At 44.4% G+C, this 17,520-nt stretch overlaps 1 protein-coding gene across 10 annotated transcripts in view; it reads right to left on the bottom strand.

Moving 5' to 3' along the window:
• Positions 1-413: 413 nt before the first annotated feature.
• The window catches only part of MAST2 (microtubule associated serine/threonine kinase 2), a 188,708-nt gene continuing 171,601 nt past the window's right edge, over positions 414-17,520 (bottom strand). For all 10 annotated transcript variants that reach the window (XM_048312262.1, XM_048312253.1, XM_048312254.1 and 7 more), the window contains 8 exons: positions 16,328-16,482; positions 14,984-15,288; positions 12,129-12,344; positions 10,146-10,372; positions 8,519-8,641; positions 7,653-7,789; positions 7,232-7,419; positions 414-6,530 (listed from right to left, as the gene is read on the bottom strand). In XM_048312262.1, coding sequence (XP_048168219.1) covers positions 4,429-6,530; positions 7,232-7,419; positions 7,653-7,789; positions 8,519-8,641; positions 10,146-10,372; positions 12,129-12,344; positions 14,984-15,288; positions 16,328-16,482 — 3,453 coding nt within the window. In that variant the 3' untranslated portion in view covers positions 414-4,428. The remainder of the gene's footprint in view (positions 6,531-7,231; positions 7,420-7,652; positions 7,790-8,518; positions 8,642-10,145; positions 10,373-12,128; positions 12,345-14,983; positions 15,289-16,327; positions 16,483-17,520) is intronic.

Here is a 17,520-nt window from a genome sequence, read left to right as displayed (position 1 = left end):
TACATCCAACTCCTGAACCCATCAGCCACGGTGTGTACTTGTGGCCAGTCACATCCTCATCTTGCTGAGCCAAGTTTCATGTCTGACAGGTTTTTACCCCTTTTGCCCCTTACATGTTTTTACCACCAGGACTCTGCATTAGCAGGGACACAAGACACTATAAACTTACGGACTTGGTGGAGGATGGTAAATTCTGGGCTTGAGTTTCAGAGTGGAAAGCTTTGGCTTAGCCACACACCTGGCCTGGGGAGCAGAAAATCCCAAACAGCCTGGCAGAGTTACTCCAATACCCAGACACTCCACAGGCCATTTTCTGCCCCATCAAGCAGCTGGTTGAGCAGGCAGGTTGGGAGCACAGCCACCCCCAGTGCAGTGGGAAAGTGAGAGGAGACCAACCAAGAGACAAACATGAGTCTGGATTTATGTAAAAAAAAAAAAAATTATTTATTTTGGAGGAGGATTTGAACATCGACATGCAGGTACAACATGAATAAAAATTATTGCACCGCTATTATGTGGCAATTGTTCAAGTTTCTAAAAACACAGAAATTCCACACTTTCTCTTATCTAGCTAAGTGCTGAGTGACACGGCTTGGCAGAGCCCAGCGCAGGAGGTGCTCTCACAGCCACCTGGATATGGTAATCGAACACAACGTAAACACACACTTCTGTCAAATCTTCTACTAGAAGTACAGAATTATCCTTCACATCCAGTAAGAGAAATCCAGAGAAAGACTTTATCCTCCCCTCTTCGAAAGAAAAAAAATAAAAATAAAAAAAAAAACTCCAAATCACACCTTAATGCAAGTGTGGCAAACAAACCCACTGGTCACTCCTACCCCTTCCCCACAAGCGCTCTTTAGTACAGCAGCAGCCAAAGGCCTCCCACATTCAGACCCAGGAGTGGCCGGTACAACGCTAAAATCTAATATTTACAATAAATATCATCCATTTCTCTTAGTTTGCAACAGTAAGAGACAAAGGGAAAAATAACACTGAGGCACGGGGCAGGGATGCACCAGCTGGCTGCAGGAGCAGAGAGGAGCTGCGGAGGCTGAACCAGCTGAGAGCCGCCACCCCAACACAGATGAGGAGCAGGAGACACATCCAAGCTGACGGAAGGGAAGAGGGAAACAAAGCGGGAAAGCAGCATTTTTGGATGGTGACATGCACGGCTCATTCACCAAACACACACCTCACGCTCGTGACTTGCACCTTCCGCCTGCCTGACTCGGGATTACCCACAGAGACCGAGGGCTGGGCTGGCCAGGGCTTCCCTTGGGCACCGCGGGTCCAAGTCAGCACTGGGAACGTGCTCTTGCCCCTCAGACACAGCTTTTCTAACATCCTGTTCCTCCCCAATGCATTTTGCAAGCTTTTATTTGAGAAGGTACTTAAGGAATTTGTAGCAGAGCAAGGAATAAGTCTTGGTGTATCTACCTGTCTTACTATCAAAATTCAATAGAAAAGGTCTTTTTGCCATAACTTTCTGCTAAAGTGCGCCGTGTAAATTTGACAAAAGGTGGAACAGGGATGATGGGGCACCTGGCACATCAAGGGAAACTGCAGGACTGACCAAGAGCAGGGGATACAAGGCTTCACTAGAATGCTTTCCTGGAAACGCTGTTTGGCTTTGGCTTCCAAAAAACCAGGGATTTTTAATTGCACTGATTGCTCGCTGTACCGTAGCTACAAAAGAGACAACAAAACACACACCTCACCTTTTCTTTGGCCAACACAGGCAAAAGCAGCAAAAGCTGTGACATAGCAAGGGTTTTCACTCCTCCTTTTATGCCTAGGAAAGGATAATCCTGCAATTCAGCATGGGAAGCACCGGCTGCAAAGGCAGGGAGTCAGCAGCTTACAGGTACCGTCACAGGGTCCCACCCCTGCCAGTGGGGGATGAACCAGGTTACCCAGCCCGGCTCACCCCGTGCTCACCTCCTAGGAGCAGTGGCCAGTTTTCTCCTCAGGTTTTTTAAACACAGAAGGAAAAGGGGGACCTGCCACCCAGGGAACAGCCAGGTTGGACCACGTCCTCACACAACTCCAGGCTCACTCCTTAATTTACACAGACACTTCCATCTCGCCACGGTCAGATGCTCTCAGGAGATCAGCCTGAGGCTTGTCTTTGTAATTACCACAGACTCAGGATGCCAAATCCATTTTTCATTATTCCTGTCCATGCCATAATATCCTGCGCTGTTTCTCAGCAATGTTTTAGTAGATCAACCCATCAGGGAGAAAACCAGCCAGATAAGTACCAGATCCTGCCAAGTCTGTTCCTTACTTGCTATTGCTCCAAATCAGCACTGAATGACACTCACCACCAAGAGCACTTGGAGAGGCTGGAGACACCCAGGACCCTGACAAGGCAGTGGAAATACTGTGGTTTATAATTGCAAACCAAGTGTATACGAGCAGCCTATGAATTCCTGGAAAAAGAGCGGAGAGACAGCACAGCAGGCTCTGCTCTCAATACCACCACAGCAAGGTTTATTAAGGTGTTACCTGGGAGCGCTGAGGCTTTGGTTAATGTAAGTAGCAACACCATACATGTTCACACAGACACACAGAGTAAACACTCACTTAAACATGTTAAAAAAAAAAAAAAAAAAAAAGCTCAAACCAACCCAAAACTTGGTCCAGAAATGAAATCCAAGCAGCCAAAATCAAGTATATAATGGGGGGAAGTAACTGCTACACAGAAAGAAGCAGGGTGAGATTCCAGAGATTTTTGTGAGTTGTGGGTTGAACTGAAATCAGATTGAAAGAGATGGAGAAAATATATTCCTATATAATAAACATATTTGCATTTAGGGGAAGCGAATCAAAACTTCAAGTTCAGAGAAAGCCAAGACAGTGAAGGAAGCAGCAGTGTAAGGAAATCAGACCAACAGAGATGGGTCTTAGCCTGGAATACTGTTGCACAGTCATTCTGCTTCTAACAGAGTAAGCCAGTGAGCAGGGGCACTATCCCTCACGGGTGATCCGCAGGGAGATCCACTCAGACAAGACTAGGATACAAGCTGAGCACAATCTGGGACAAATGACGGGAGTGTTCATTGAGAGGAACCTTTAATTGGATGAAGAAATGGCTTACAGTGCTACAGGTATCACCACTCAACACATTTATTGGTGCATTATTATTGATCTAATCCTCAGCAAGCAGCACTGTCACCCAGAGTCGGTCACACTTAAAGCAAAGCGATGTCTAAACCTAGGAGCAAAGAGTAAGTTTTAAATGGAAAGTGACCTCAGCAGTGGAAATGATCTACCTATCAAAGCTGAAATCTGAAAATATCACATGTGTTTTGAAGTCTGCTTGCAGCTTGACCACAGAACTCGAGGAGTCTGAAATCTTCATAGGTTTGTTTGGTTTTAGAACGGGCAGAAAACTCAGCAAGTTTCCCAAGCCCCAATTCAGAAATGTTAAGGGACACCTTAAAATCCCTACCTATTTAGACTCACCAAGAAAAGGAAAAGTCTCCAAAGGTCGTTTTTCATTGAGATAACTTTGCCAGACACACTGGAGAATACGCGACTACAAAGTTTTCTATTTTAAAACCAACCTACAGGCACCCCTCTCCTGGGGTCACTTACTCTGAGGCAGGGCAAGTTATGAACTGAAGCCAGAGAAAGGAAGATAAAACATCTCTATTATTTTAAAAACAGAGGGAAAAGTTGCCATATGTCCCATACAGGGTAAGTAAAAACAATCCCAAAAAAAGCCATCTTATGGATTGGAGATTCCTCTTTCTGATAATTCCATTGAAAAATACTTGTTTTAAAAAGAAGACAGGGATATGTCTCTCTCCAGCCTCTCCAGCCAAGTCTTTTGTCTCCACATCCTCTAAGGACACAGGACTGTGAAGACACATGGTGACAAAGGGGTTGCATTTGCATCAAAGAAGGTCTGTAGTTCCACAATAACTTGCAGACTAGAGAGTATGTTCTTATTCTTGTCGAGGGACATCAGATTGTAAAATCCAAGCAAAAACTTGACATTTGTGAATTTCAATGGAATTTCAAAGAGAATGCTGAAAAGCAGAAATTTAAAATCAACCTGACTTTTTTGCACACAGAATTTTTGGGATCTCAAATAAATGCAGAATTAGAGGGAAGAGCACATCATGCCCTAAACTCAGGCAAAATAAAAGGTATGGAAGGAAAACAAAAAAAACCAAACTGTTTCTTAAGCCCTGCTTTAAAGATACCCTGTTCTAAAGAGACCTCAAACAGCAAGCATTACTGTGTACAAAAATAGAATAGCAAGGATGAAAAAACACAAAAAACAGTATGAAAAAAACCCTCCCAAAAATAGATGTACACAAGTTCTATTTTATATTAGTGTATATTACAAAATTCAAACATGCAGTCTCTATTTTGAATGCAGAATGCTCCAGTCCACGAGTACCAGCGATGCTGCTATGTTTTCTTTACAGCATCATCATGTGACAGGGGAAAGTCTTGTATTTTTAACTGATTTCCAACCTCTTTGCTTTTTGTTTGTGCCAGAGTCCCTTCTTTACAGGGCCTCGTGCTGCCATCTGGCAGAGGAGAGGCTCTCAGAGCTGCTTGTCCAAGAGCATGAGACAGCTCTTTTGATGGAGTGATTTTGCAGCTGCCTGCCAACGCCTCAGACGCTTTAGCACTGCAAAAAGGTGCCTCCTTTTTGACCACCACAGGACACATTGCCTCCTTTTTGGCCCCCACGGGACATGCTGCCTCCCAGGGCTTTTCTGGGTGTAAGGACTCTGCACAGGACCCGCTCCTTGCGGTCAGACCATCCGTGCTAGAGAGTTTGGCTTTCTCTTGACATTCTCCTACTTGTGGAATTTCCTGCCTTTTTTGTTTCAAATCTCTGTCCTCTTTACAGGAGGCACCCAAATCCTTTCTCTTTTCTACCTCTCCGGACCCAGACATACTGAGCTTCAAAGGCCCCAACACACTCTGGGCCAGGGGCACTAACTGGGACACAGAGAGCGCGCGCTCGATGGCACCGGGGAGGAGGAGTGGGGAGGGCACGGGTCCTGCTGGGCTCGTTTTGCTGGAGGTTAAAGCACCCTCTGCCTGGGATGAGCTGGGCTGCTGCTTTTCAGGGCTAGGACTTTTTTGGGATGTTTCACTGGCGCTCCCAGGAGACAGAAATGAGGAGCTGTGCTGTTCCACAGGCTGAGGTGTCTCCTTGTGACCCTTCTCACTGCGGTCTGGGGGGCTCACCACGACAGGAGTGCTCGTGGTTGCTGTGCACCACGAGGAAAGTGCCAGCGGAGGTTTGGAATCCTGTTTTTTCTGACTGCTTTCTGTTAGCACAGGCTCTTTCAAGTCAAATTTACCACAGGAGGCCCCAGAAGAATCACCTTCTTCAAGTTCCAGGAGTTTGATAGATGGGCACTGCATATGTTCTGTGCGATCTACTGGTTTTTGAGTACCTGGAGTTCTCCCTAGATCTTTGATTGCTTCAGAAGACCTCTCTTTTGGACCAAAACACTCAAAAGTTTTGTTTTCTGGCAATTTATGCTCCTTTGCAGTTGTTTCTGATTTTAGGAATGGCTTTTCTGAATTAGCTAGTTTTTCCGGAGAAGTTCTTGAGGGGAGCTCTGGCAGGGAAGGGTGCACACTGATTTGCAGCGGCTCTGAAACAGGCTTGGCTTGTTGAGTATTTCCCTTCTGCACATCTTCCGTACCTTTTGGATCTTCAGGTAGAAAGGCATCATCTTCAATACTATCCTTGCTTTCCAATTTAGATGAAAACTTACTATCCTCATTAAAAGAATCTGAGCCTTGGTCTCCACTGCCACGGGGCTTGTCCAGCCTTCTCCCATCCTGACTATCTTCTGAACCATCATCTGTTTCATCTTCAGAAGAATCTACTTCCCTGATGGCCTCCTGCTTTTGCAAAGACTCCCTCCTCTCCACCCTGTCCTGTCGAATGGCACCCAACTTCCGTGAGCCCGGCTTCTGCAGCATCCCTTTTTCTGCCAGCCCAAGTTTGCCGCCTGTGGTTTCGTTGGCAGATTCCTGTAAGCTCTGGAGGCTGGGATCCCGCTGTAACATCTCCTTCTTAAACTCAGAGTGAGAGATATCCAAGCTGTGCTTCCGTGAGGAGCCCAGCTTCTTCTCAGAGGAGGACAGGGAGGCAGCCAGTTTCTCGGCCGACTGCACTCTCTTCAGCAAAGGAGACCGAGGCGGCTCAGCACTCTTGGGGCGAGAAATTTGTCTCACCAGTGGTGGAGAGGAGTGTAGTTTTACAGGGAAAGACTGGATGATACTGGAGCTGCCAACTGAGTGTCCTGGCAAAGGAGATGGGGAGCGCTGCGGTGACGTGGACTGTGGGGTTGGTGATGGAGTGTGAGCCAGGGGGGACAGAGGGATGTTTCCTGCAGATTTCCGCCTTGGAGATCTGTACTGCCTCTGGAGCTTAGGTGCTAGGCCGTGCAGAGAGCTGGGTCGGATATGTCCAGAGCTGGCTGGAGAATTGGGAACACTGGAACTGGGAGAGCTGCTCTGGGAAGAATTGCCACCAACTTAAAAGAAAAAAAAAAAACAAAGAAAAAAATACCAAGAAGATTAATACATTACATTAAATACATTTAATAAATTAAAACAAGTTATTGAAAGTAAGTCAAGACACAATGCCATGTTATTCCAAAGCACAGCAGTAATACTGAAGGTAACATTGCCAGGCTTCTGATGGAAATTCACATCATTAGCACCCAACACCAGAGCACAGTAAGAAACACTCAGCTATGAGAACACTTTTCTCAAAAAAACCCCCTTTGATCAGACAAACCACGTGTTTCATTGCTATTCTCCAGATGCAAATCTCTTTATTCCAGCAGCTGATTCAATTTTCAAATATGACTTTGCCACACTGTTTTGATTTCTTTTCTCTGAACACAGAAAATGTGTCACACTGCTATGAAAAGACTGCAACTTACAACACACATTTTCATCAAAGTGAAAGGATGCTGTAGTACAGCAAATGCATTCTTAAAAGGATGTATGGATTTTCATTTTTAAAAGAATCAATGAACAAGAACACATCCATCCTTAAGGTAATCGACATCACCGCTGTCATTTGCTTCACAAAGAGACCTACTACCTGCTGCTGTGTATTTTATTTCCAAAATTAATCATTCAGCAAAATTCTCCTCCAAGATTTTCTTTTCCTGTTTGACTGGATTTTTTTGCTTAGTTTGGTTTTGTTTCTTTTTTTTTTTTTTACCTGAGTGTGCAGACTCTGGAGTGGATCTGTAGCTCTGGGTTGGTGACCGAGGAGACAGGTTGTGAGTTGGAGAGCCAGGCACACTTTCTCCAGATGACAGGGACCGGTTCAGGGATGATAAACTCCGGCTGGTGTGAAGCAGTGATGCTTGTTTAGTGATCTTCCTCAGCAGAGAACTCTTCTTCTTACTGGGAAAGAGCATTCAAAAGTTGTTTACGAGCCCAAATGATTTATTTAGCTTTACTAATGCATTCAGTCAATTTTGTGTCAAAGAGAGAAAAAAAAAAAAAAAAAGAACAACTAAAGGATGTACCTGCTGATATACATTATCTGCAAATAGATTTGACAAGGTCTCTCTTAAGATCTCTCTTACATTATCTTGGTTACCCTTTATTTTTAACAGAGAAACATCAAAACAGACCTTTCCTGACCATCCTTTGTTTTGCTCTTCTTGTTCCTACGAGCCATCTTGGATTTGTAGCTGGCTTTTCGAGCTGGACCAACTTTGATGGAGGTGTTCTCAAATGGTGTGGTGGAGATGGACACTTTATTTCCACTCTGTCAGACACAAGACAAAGATACATTGCTTAAAACATGGTTATTTGAAGCAGATCTGCAGCCAAAGCAGGTAGGGTGCTAGTTTATTGCTGCCTGCCATTTTGTAATCCTTTGTCAAACTCCATTTTTCCCCTCAGCATTTCCACCTATCATTTATTAAGGAATTGTCGAGAGAGAGCCCTCGTTAGTCAGGCTTTCACAAATGATTAGCTCAGACCCCAGCTGGTAGGTAAAGCTTCCCAGAGCAGACAGAACACAGAATCTGACCTCTCCCATTGAGATCCCAAATGACTCAATTTAATACTTGTAACACTTGGAAACTTGAACAAAGTGATATTCTGTCACCAATCCTATTCCCAGTGCTCTGACTGATGGCAGATGTGAGCATATCAGGCATCTATCATGATGAATCTGCAACACAGAGCATGGCTTGTCTCACTCATCTTAAAAAAATAATAATCCTGACTGCTCCTCTATTTGCAATCCTAAAGACTTCTGTCTCTTGGAAGAGTCCAGAACTTTGGAGGTTTTTTTCTGTAAATGGATTCTGCTCTGAAAGGTATCAAGCAGAAGTCATTTAACTGGATAATTTTAACACCAACCAGTACAAAGCTGCTCTTAAATACCACCAGGTGCTGTGTGCACACTTGTATTTCAAACAGTGCCGATTACACACATTGTAAACAAGCTGCTCATGTTTTCCAGAATGTAACAGTGCTGAGCCCCTACCTTCAGAATCAGCTCCACCACCTCGGTGTGCACCAGCCCGTGAACCGGCTCCCCGTTGACGTGGGTGATCAGATCCCCTTCCCGCAGACCTGCTTCGTTTGCCGGACCCCCTTCCTCCACGTGCTGCCAACGACAAGGGGGGACCAGTTGAAGAAGGGGAATGTGCAAGACCACTGGCCCAGATGAGACTCAAAGCCCATCCATCTCACCTCCTGCCACAGCCAGCATCAGCTGCTTCAGAGAAGGGTGAAAGAAACCATCCCTGGCACTGCCAAGCACAAAACCCTGCTCTCTTCTGCTCCTCCCCAGCATCCTGCCAGTCTTATCCTGATCCAAGGCAGCCAGGATGGTTAAGCTGATCAAGAAACCAGCTCTTCCCAAAGCAAAAGGCTTAACACATTTCCAAAAATTTTCAGCACTCAGGAATGTTACGTAGATGCTCTTGATTTCCAAACATTCAGTCTTTTTCAATTTCTTTGCCATGCCAAATCCAGCATGCTTCCATGTACATGCTGGAACCCAAGGGGGCCAACAGACTTTTAAGGAAGACTCTGCCGTGTGTTTAAGGTGCCTACATTGCACCTCATCCCAAATAGAGTTTCTTTTTCCACTTTCCATCCTTTATTAACCTATCCAACACCAGACTCTTCCCCTGTGAACACACTGCCTTTCCCCTGTCCCTGGTCAGGAATGTGAGCCTCCTTCACCATGAGGAGACAGATGTGCAGGGGAATGCACATCTCTCCCTCTAGCCAGGACAAATGAGTATCTTGGTAAACTCAGTATTTTTCAAGAAAAGCAAGAGAGGGGCAAGGCAAAAAATCAGTTTCAGATTATTTCTCTAAATAAGGATGAGTGTTAAATAAGGACCAAAGTGTATCAAGTCCACATTATCTAATGAACACAGAAGTACAAGGAAAAGAACAAACCACCTTTACCCTGACTGCATTCTCCCTAACTACACAATCCTAACAACACTGCTTCAGGGAATGGATCATTCCTAGAAGTCATCCACACTAACACAAAAGGAACACAGAGATCAAGTACCAGCAGTAGTGGGAAGGAAGTGATACAGACATGGAAACCAGACCTTTTAGCACAGCTCACAACTAAGCCAAGAGCTAAATCCCACGGCAATCAGCATAGCAGCAGTGATGCTTTAAGGCTTGTAATCAATTCCAAGCGACTGCTTGGAAAACCCCAGCAGACCAAACTGATCAGAAGCAGGTTATAATCACTAACACAAGTCTGAATAAATTAGCTATAATGGGCCCTTCATGCAACAACCCCAATAAAGAGAAAGAGGGTATGTACACAGAAACATGCTTTAAAGGATGTGCTGTAGGTGAAAGAAGGTGAATTCATGTAACCAGGGAAAAAAGAAGGAAAGAAAGGTTGCTGTGGTTCTGTGATGGTCTTGAAAACTACTGGAAAACCCAAAGTGCTGCTAGTTATTTATTTATTTATTTATAAAGGGTTTCCCCCACCCCAAAAAGATAACTTTGGGTATGAATAAGGAGAGAGAAAACAGGGTGGCAAAACACAATTTCTAAAGCTAAACCCCACAGCCCCGGCTAGATGCATTTGTGGCCCCAAGGGTCCTCTTTTTAGAAAAGCAGAGACATACCCAGACCATGTGATGCACAGTGTAGATATCACTGTCACCCATATAGACGCGAATGGCGCGCAGAGTGAAACCGTATTTCTTGCCAGCCCGATGGATGATGATTGGTGGTTTCAGGTTTGCGATAGCAGGAGAAAAGTCGCGGCTGGGTGAGGAGTCCCTCGAAGATGGGTTGGAGGAGAGAGAATGAGGTGACATTGGACTGGCCAATGGAGAACACGTGTGGTGATCTACAGTGATGACACAAAGGTGGGCAAAAATTAGGAAACCAGGCCTCCAAAAGAGAGAAAAGTCTTGTTAGAGAACAGCTACGAAACCATATCTGCCAATGCTCTTAAATCTGGTGGCCTTCACCAGAGCTGGGTTTGTCTGCAGCTTCAACTAATTCATGCTTCATACTACAAATAGCAGAGTTTCCAAAAAGGCACATTTGGAGGTGTGCATTTAATAGAGCAGCACTGCTCATATGGAATTACGGTTGGGTCACAGTGTTTTCTACTTCTCTTCCCAGGACTTACAATCCATCAAGAGCATTTGCTCTAGGCACAATCCTGCAACACCCCATTTCCAGGTTATGATCTATTATCCTCCTCCAAAAGATCAGATGTCTCTAGATCTTGGTGCAAGTTACACATTGGTGCTGAGATAAATCCAAATCAGTTAGTATTAACACGAAAAGAATTAGTAGGTGATCAGACAACAACTCCATCTAGGCAGTTTTGGTAGTGTTTTAAATTCACAGGGGCAAAAATATTTAGCCCTAAAATATTAGCTACTGAAGGGACTTTGCTACTGAAAAACAACATCACAAGTGTACTTTTGAGTGAGTTTCCCAAATGAACAGCCGTGGGCTGGACTGTCAGATAAATTACTTGCTTGCTGGTGGAACAACACCCACTTTTCAAAGTACAAAGCAAATTAAAAACTCTCATTTCGAAGTGAAGCTGGTCAATATCAGTAAAATAAACCCAAAGAGCAGGAATATTAAATGCAGCTGTAGAAGGTAATCTCTAATCCATTAAGAAACACCTGCTGAATTGCCCAGCACATATTAACCTGGCAGATGAGAGCAGCTCTGAAGGAACCTTTGCTGGGTAATTAAATACACATTTTAGAGATTTTCATGAGGGAGTTTGTAGTTCGAAAAGTAACCAATGCCCAAAGCACAAGAAATGTGATGTGCATCACCATGAGGGTGCCAAGAGCAGGTGCATCCCTGCCTCCAGTTCACTGCTGGGAGGAGAAGGTGGGCACTGCTCATGGCCCAGCTCCATTCCCTGCTCCCATCTAGGCAGGTACAGGCACAGCCCTGGAAATACAGCACGGTCTTATCCTCTGGAAAGAGGGACAAAATCCCTGTGGGGAGAAACTCCTCCTGTCACAGCTCAGCATGGCTGAGCTTCTCTCTAGGAGTTATCACCTGGCATTGGGAATTGTAAAGGTCTGGCTCTACTTGTAAACCAAGCTGGGCCAACAAGTAGAGCAGTTCAGCATTGACTTAGTGAGTTACTTACACTGTTCAGTTCTTGAGCAGTCAATCTCAACCAAGTTATCTGGAGTTTCTGAAGCTTCCTGGTACATAAATGCACCAGGCACATTCATCCCCAAACAGCGCTGTAGTCAGCACATGATCCCCAAAAATAGCACCTAGAGGGTTAAAATCATTCTGTGTCTCTATACCTCCTTGTTGCACCATTGTCTAGAGACCAGCTAGGAGTCAATTTAAACAAAACCAGGGGAAGAACAGGGCCCAGCTGCCATTTGTAGAAGCTGCAGTCAGACCACACACACAACACTCCTGTCTGTGGCACAGAAGTGCTCATCAACCTGCGAGCAGGAAATATTAAACCAATTGTAAAAGTTAGATCTCTCCCCTCCTGCCAGCCAAGGCATTATTCCAGGAGAGCGAAGGGGGAGGATCTGTCTGCAGACCTTTTGTTTAGTGCTTGCAGATTCTGACAATGCCTCAGTCAAGGCATTTCTTACCTGAGGGAATCAGGAGAGACAAGGCAGTAGCGGATGCTGATTTAATCACTTTATTGACAGGTCTCGAGGTACGTTTCTCCCCTGATTCCCCAGAGAGCAACCTGTGTCGTGCCCGCCGCACTGCCAAATCGCTGATGGCTTTTGGGGTGGTAAAGTCTGGGCCTTCATTGCTATTACTGCGAGCTCGTGGATCAGAGAAATCTGCAGTGCTCCCAGCTACAGTTTAAATTAAAACAGATTAGAACCACAGGGAATTCCTAACAGTCTATTCCCCTACAGGCAAAATACATTAAATCAAAGTCATGTTTACATGAAGTCCAAGAGTAAATTTTCCTAAGAAGAAACCCCGGGGCTTGAATTTTTATTTACAGAAATGGTGTTATTCCAAACACAGAAAATTAGCAGCTTCTATTCTGTGGAAAAGCTCGCTAATGAAATCACATTGCTCAGTGGCAGTTCCATGAATCCTAAAGCCGTGGTGCACTTCTGCACACCATTTCAATGGGATCGTTCACAGATGAAAACAGGTTTATAGAAAGTGCTCCATTTTTACAAGCAGCAAGAACTGTCAATCTTTAAGTTAAAACTGCCTGTAGTAGAAAAGCCAGGTTCTACTGAGTTGCACATAAAAAATCCACTTTAAGAGAACACTAAGGTACTCAAGTCAGGGAAAGTAAAAATGTGGATTGCTAAGACAACCTTTATTTGCCCCCTTCAGTGCAACATTGCAATTTAGTCTTGAATTGCTTAACCTGATATAATTATATATAAAATGTAAAGTAATCTTGAAGATTACTGGGCATGTAACGACAGCACATGCTGGGGGTTGGGGGTGCTGTACTCAAGGCCAGTGCCTCAGTCCCCCATGTGATACCTTAAAGGGGCACTGTGAAAATACAGTAATTAGAATTTACAAGGTGCTTAGAAATGAAAGTGGTGAGCATCACAGCAAGTCCACAAGGGAAATTAATCATTCTGTCTTCAAAAGCAAATTTTAAGCAGCATGCAATAAATAAAGCCTAAGGGCCACAATTTGAACAATGAGGACAGAACAAAACATTGATCATCGTTATTTAAGTGGGCACCACTGCTCTGCATACTAAGTGAAGCAGAAAGTACCATGAAAATAAAAATTCAAAGCACCATTCCCATAGACCTCAGGACCAGATGCTTGTTTAACATTTAAGAGCCACAGAGTTTCAAATCAGGCTCCCAGACAATGAGGAACCAGGATTTGGAGGCTACATGGCAAAAGGTACCATATAAATTAGAGGAGCTCTCTGAGACAGTGATAGGAATTAAACTCCTTTCAAACCTCTGACTTGGGGACACTGAAGCACTGGTATCCCTGAATCCCATGCACTGGATCAACGACTGCTCTAATGTATTGAGCTCAGGGGAGCAGGCTGCCCAGGGGAACATCATTTTTGCCAATCTCACATTGCAGATACTTGAACTAGCAATGGAAGCGTTCTTGCCATTCCTAATGGCATGTTTCTAGGCTCTTAGCAGGAAATTGAGAACCCAAGGTTTCACTTATGGCACCTATGCCAAGCAAGTACGAGGCAGCTTCCTTCCATCGCTCTCACACCTCTTCTTTACACGATGGCAACAGCAGGCCTCTTCAGGGAGCATGGGCAATAAAGGGGAATGGGACAATTTTGATGGAATTTCACAGACTGAATTGCAGAAGAGGAATAGTAAGATGTGGGAATCTTTGGCTTTACTCTGGAGGCAAATTTATTCTAATGCGTTTTTACCTTCTGCTATCAGTCCCCCATCATATCTGCCCAGTGCCCTCCACCTTGTCCATTCTTGCAGCCATTCTGACTACTTCCTCAGTATCCCTTTTTCTCTCCATTCTCAATATACCACAATTGCTTTGCCTGCTTGCTCCCAGTTTCTCCCAGCAATTTGTTCCTTATTTTCTTACCCAGTTAGTCCTTGTTATTCAACCCTACAATCTAGTCCTTCTCCTAACTATGCCTCCTTTCTCAAATTTTCTATGGCCAACCTTCATTTCAACTTCCCCTCTTTCTCTCATTGTTCCAAACTTCCTTTTTTCCCCCCTCCTTACTACTTCTCAGCAGTTCCCAGCTCTGGCCTCTTCTGTTCTCAGGAACAGCCAGCTTCACCCCCTACCTTCCCAATGTGCTGAAAGGGGCAGGAGCTGGGAACACTCCAGCACCCAGAGCCCAGTCCTGCACTGCAGCAGCCCAGGGCACCACCACAGGAAGGTTCAGATCAGCCCAGAGCTGGACCAAAGCCCCAGGACATTCAAAGTTGCTGAGAAATCAAACACTGACCTCTAAGAGCCACCTTACTAAATTTAGGTTGCACTTTTCTAAGACTGCAACTGGATGAATTTTGGCATATTTAGCTGTTAATATAAGTAGCATGTCCCTGACACAAACTCCACTTCCCCAGCATATTTCAAGTCTCTCCAAACTCCTGGGATGAGCAAAACCATAGGAAGCGGGGATCTGTTGGTATGGCTGACACCCACGTTCTCCAGCTCCAACTCAGCAGTGATCTCTTCTGACTAATGCTTCAATTAATGCTGTCTCAGGTAGGCACCCAGTGGTTGTAAGTAGGCATAGACCATATGAATCTCAAGCATGAGAAGACCTAAATCAATTTGAAGTGACAGGAGTGAAATCTAAGATGCAATTTTGAGGAGATGAAACCATTAGTATTATTTCAAAGGCAAGCACATGCACAAAACTACACTAAAACACCTACTTAGCATGAGGCAGTCACATCCCTCAACACCCAGACTCAGTTTTACAGAGTTAATCTCCACAAGGTAACACATCCTCCACGGGGACCAGGACACCCCCACACCAAGCACGTACCTGCCAGCGTTGAGGCACTGCCGGCAGCCGTGGAGGGGGTGGTGGCTCCAGCATCCCCTTCCAGCTGCAGCTCGTGCTCCACAGGCTGCTCCGGAATGGGCACGGGCAGCCCCTCCCGCGCCTGCATGGCGGACAGGAGCGTCCCCTCGGACTGAGGCTTTTTGAGGGCAGCCCCCTCGTCCTCGGCGGAGATGGCGAAGCGCGGCATGTCCAGGAGCCCCGAGCAGCGGCGCCGCACCGTCAGCGGCGGGCTGGAGTCGCTCTCTGTGTGTGAGGACTCGGACATGGACAGGCGCTTGCGCAGGCTGAGGGGAGAACCAAGACAGGGCCCCCCAGTGAGTCAGGGGATGATGAGCTTTGAAGGGTGAAAATAGGGCACAGACCCTACTCGCGCATCTGAAGCCAATTTAAGGTGAAGTTTGGTGACCAAGCTACAACATTGGGAGTTAAAACAACAAAGACTTGGGGCATCACCTGAGTTGAGACTTCGAAATATTCCACTGTTAAGCTACTAGGAAACCAAGTGATAAACCCCCCAAAAAATATAATAATATGAACATGATATTAAATATTATTTTAAAAATCACAATTGCAAAATGCAAATCATCCTCCATGTTCCTTTTGGAATTAGATGAATTTTTCTTTCAAAGCTGCTCAAATTAGAAGCCAGGAAGGCCTGTTGCAGAATGAAGTGCACTTCAGTTATGAGTGTAATCTACAAAACATTTTTGTTTTTAAGGGAGCCATATCAACTAGGTCAGAGCCATATTTTATGCTCTTTCCAATGCAAAATGTTAGTATAAAAACTTTACAGGGGTTACACAAAATGAGAGACATGCCTTTTATATGGTTAGTTTTCAGTAATGCCAGGAACATGGCAGGTATCCAAATTCTGGGTATTCATATATTTTACTGACACTTTTTATTAGAGCACAAGATTTTTTGGGCATCTTCTGAACTTCTGAAACTTTGAACTTTCCTAATGATTTCTCTACTTTGTAACAAAAGGTCAAAGTCTGGCAACACCAGACTTTGCATTAATTTAACAAAAAAATTGATGCAGGTCCATCTCTGATGTAACATAAGAAATCTGCCCTTAAGGTTAGAATATCTTTGAATTCATTAAAAGTATTTGCTACAAATTTAGAAGATGTTAGGACTTAACTAGATACATTTAAGGACCGTATCACTTTTACACTTTCACTTTTAGCTATTCAATCCAGGCTTCTCCTGTGGAAATACAACATATGAAGCTCTCCTGACCTAACACTGGTCACAGAAAGTTTTGGCTGGTGTTTCTTAGCTGCTGTGGGAAGGCAGAAGACTCAGTTGCACAGAACTCACATTTCAGGAGACCCAATGACCCAGCTGCGGTCCCGGCTCTTCAAGCCCCCCAGGCTGTCCAGCCGATCATCTTTCTCCTCGCTCAGGCTCCGCTTGGTTGGTGGTGGAGTCTTCCTCTCCTCGTGGATGGAAAGTCTTTCCATGCTGCTGTACACCTGCGTGCAGCAAAAGATCCTTCTGTGCAGGGAAAACCAACCCACGGAGCCTTTTCTGAGCATGGGGCAAAATCTTCCCTCGAAATTTCGCCCTGAAAGCATGAACTTGGTAATGTTCTTTGACCAAATAACGCAGTGCAGGTGTGACACGCTCAAGGTGTGCCAGGGAGGAAAGGAAAAAGGCCCAGCTTCAGAAGCACTAAAATACTTTTCTACAACAGCACCCAACACTTCTCCTTTGAAAACACAACAGAAATACTGGGAAACTTTGTGAAATGACTTGATTTTTGGTTTTAACGATTCTCAGATCTAAGAGGACCTATTGCTAAAGACAGCTCCATAAGTCTTGAATGCCGGCATCTGGATCTTGAAATCTTACTACACAAATTCACTTCAGTGATAGGCATCATGCTCATGACCCCATTTCATTATCATCAGTCGATCAGCATTGCCCCAAGCTTATTTCAGAACAAAAAAGTCCTGCCCTCCTCAAGGAATCTACTATAATGCTGACAGCTTAATGAAAGTGCCTTTCTTGGTTTTACAGCCGTCTTTAAATAATTAAATGATTAAGCAAAAAAATCCATCCTTTTAAAACTACACTTGACTGTGAACCTAATTTACATAAGAAGAGATTAATGAAAATAATGTTATTAAAAATTCAGAGCATCAACAAGATAACTATTAATAAATCATATGGCTGAATTGTCAGACAAGAATTTCAAAATATAATGAGCCTTTTATGCCTCCCACATTACAAATGCTGTGTAATTTTCCAGGTCTTAAAATAAATTCATTAAAAGTGAACTTTCTCTCTTTGTGGCAAAAACACTGAACCCTAAAGAAAAGCTTCAGTCTAACAAATGAGTAATACTCATGGTGAGAAAAGGAAGAGAAAAGAAACCCTTACATACTCATGAGCACTTTTTCAAAACACCAACTAATCCTCAGGTCCAATTTTAAACATACTTTTAGTGATGCAAATCAGGAGCAACTCCATAAAATTAAGAGTAACTGTTATTTAAACCACTGTAGCCT

Source organism: Corvus hawaiiensis, chromosome 9, assembly GCF_020740725.1.
Source record: "Corvus hawaiiensis isolate bCorHaw1 chromosome 9, bCorHaw1.pri.cur, whole genome shotgun sequence".
NCBI classification, from domain to species: Eukaryota; Metazoa; Chordata; class Aves; order Passeriformes; family Corvidae; genus Corvus; species Corvus hawaiiensis.
Note: the sequence above shows the minus strand (reverse complement) of the source record. Positions and strands in the feature narration are given on the sequence as shown.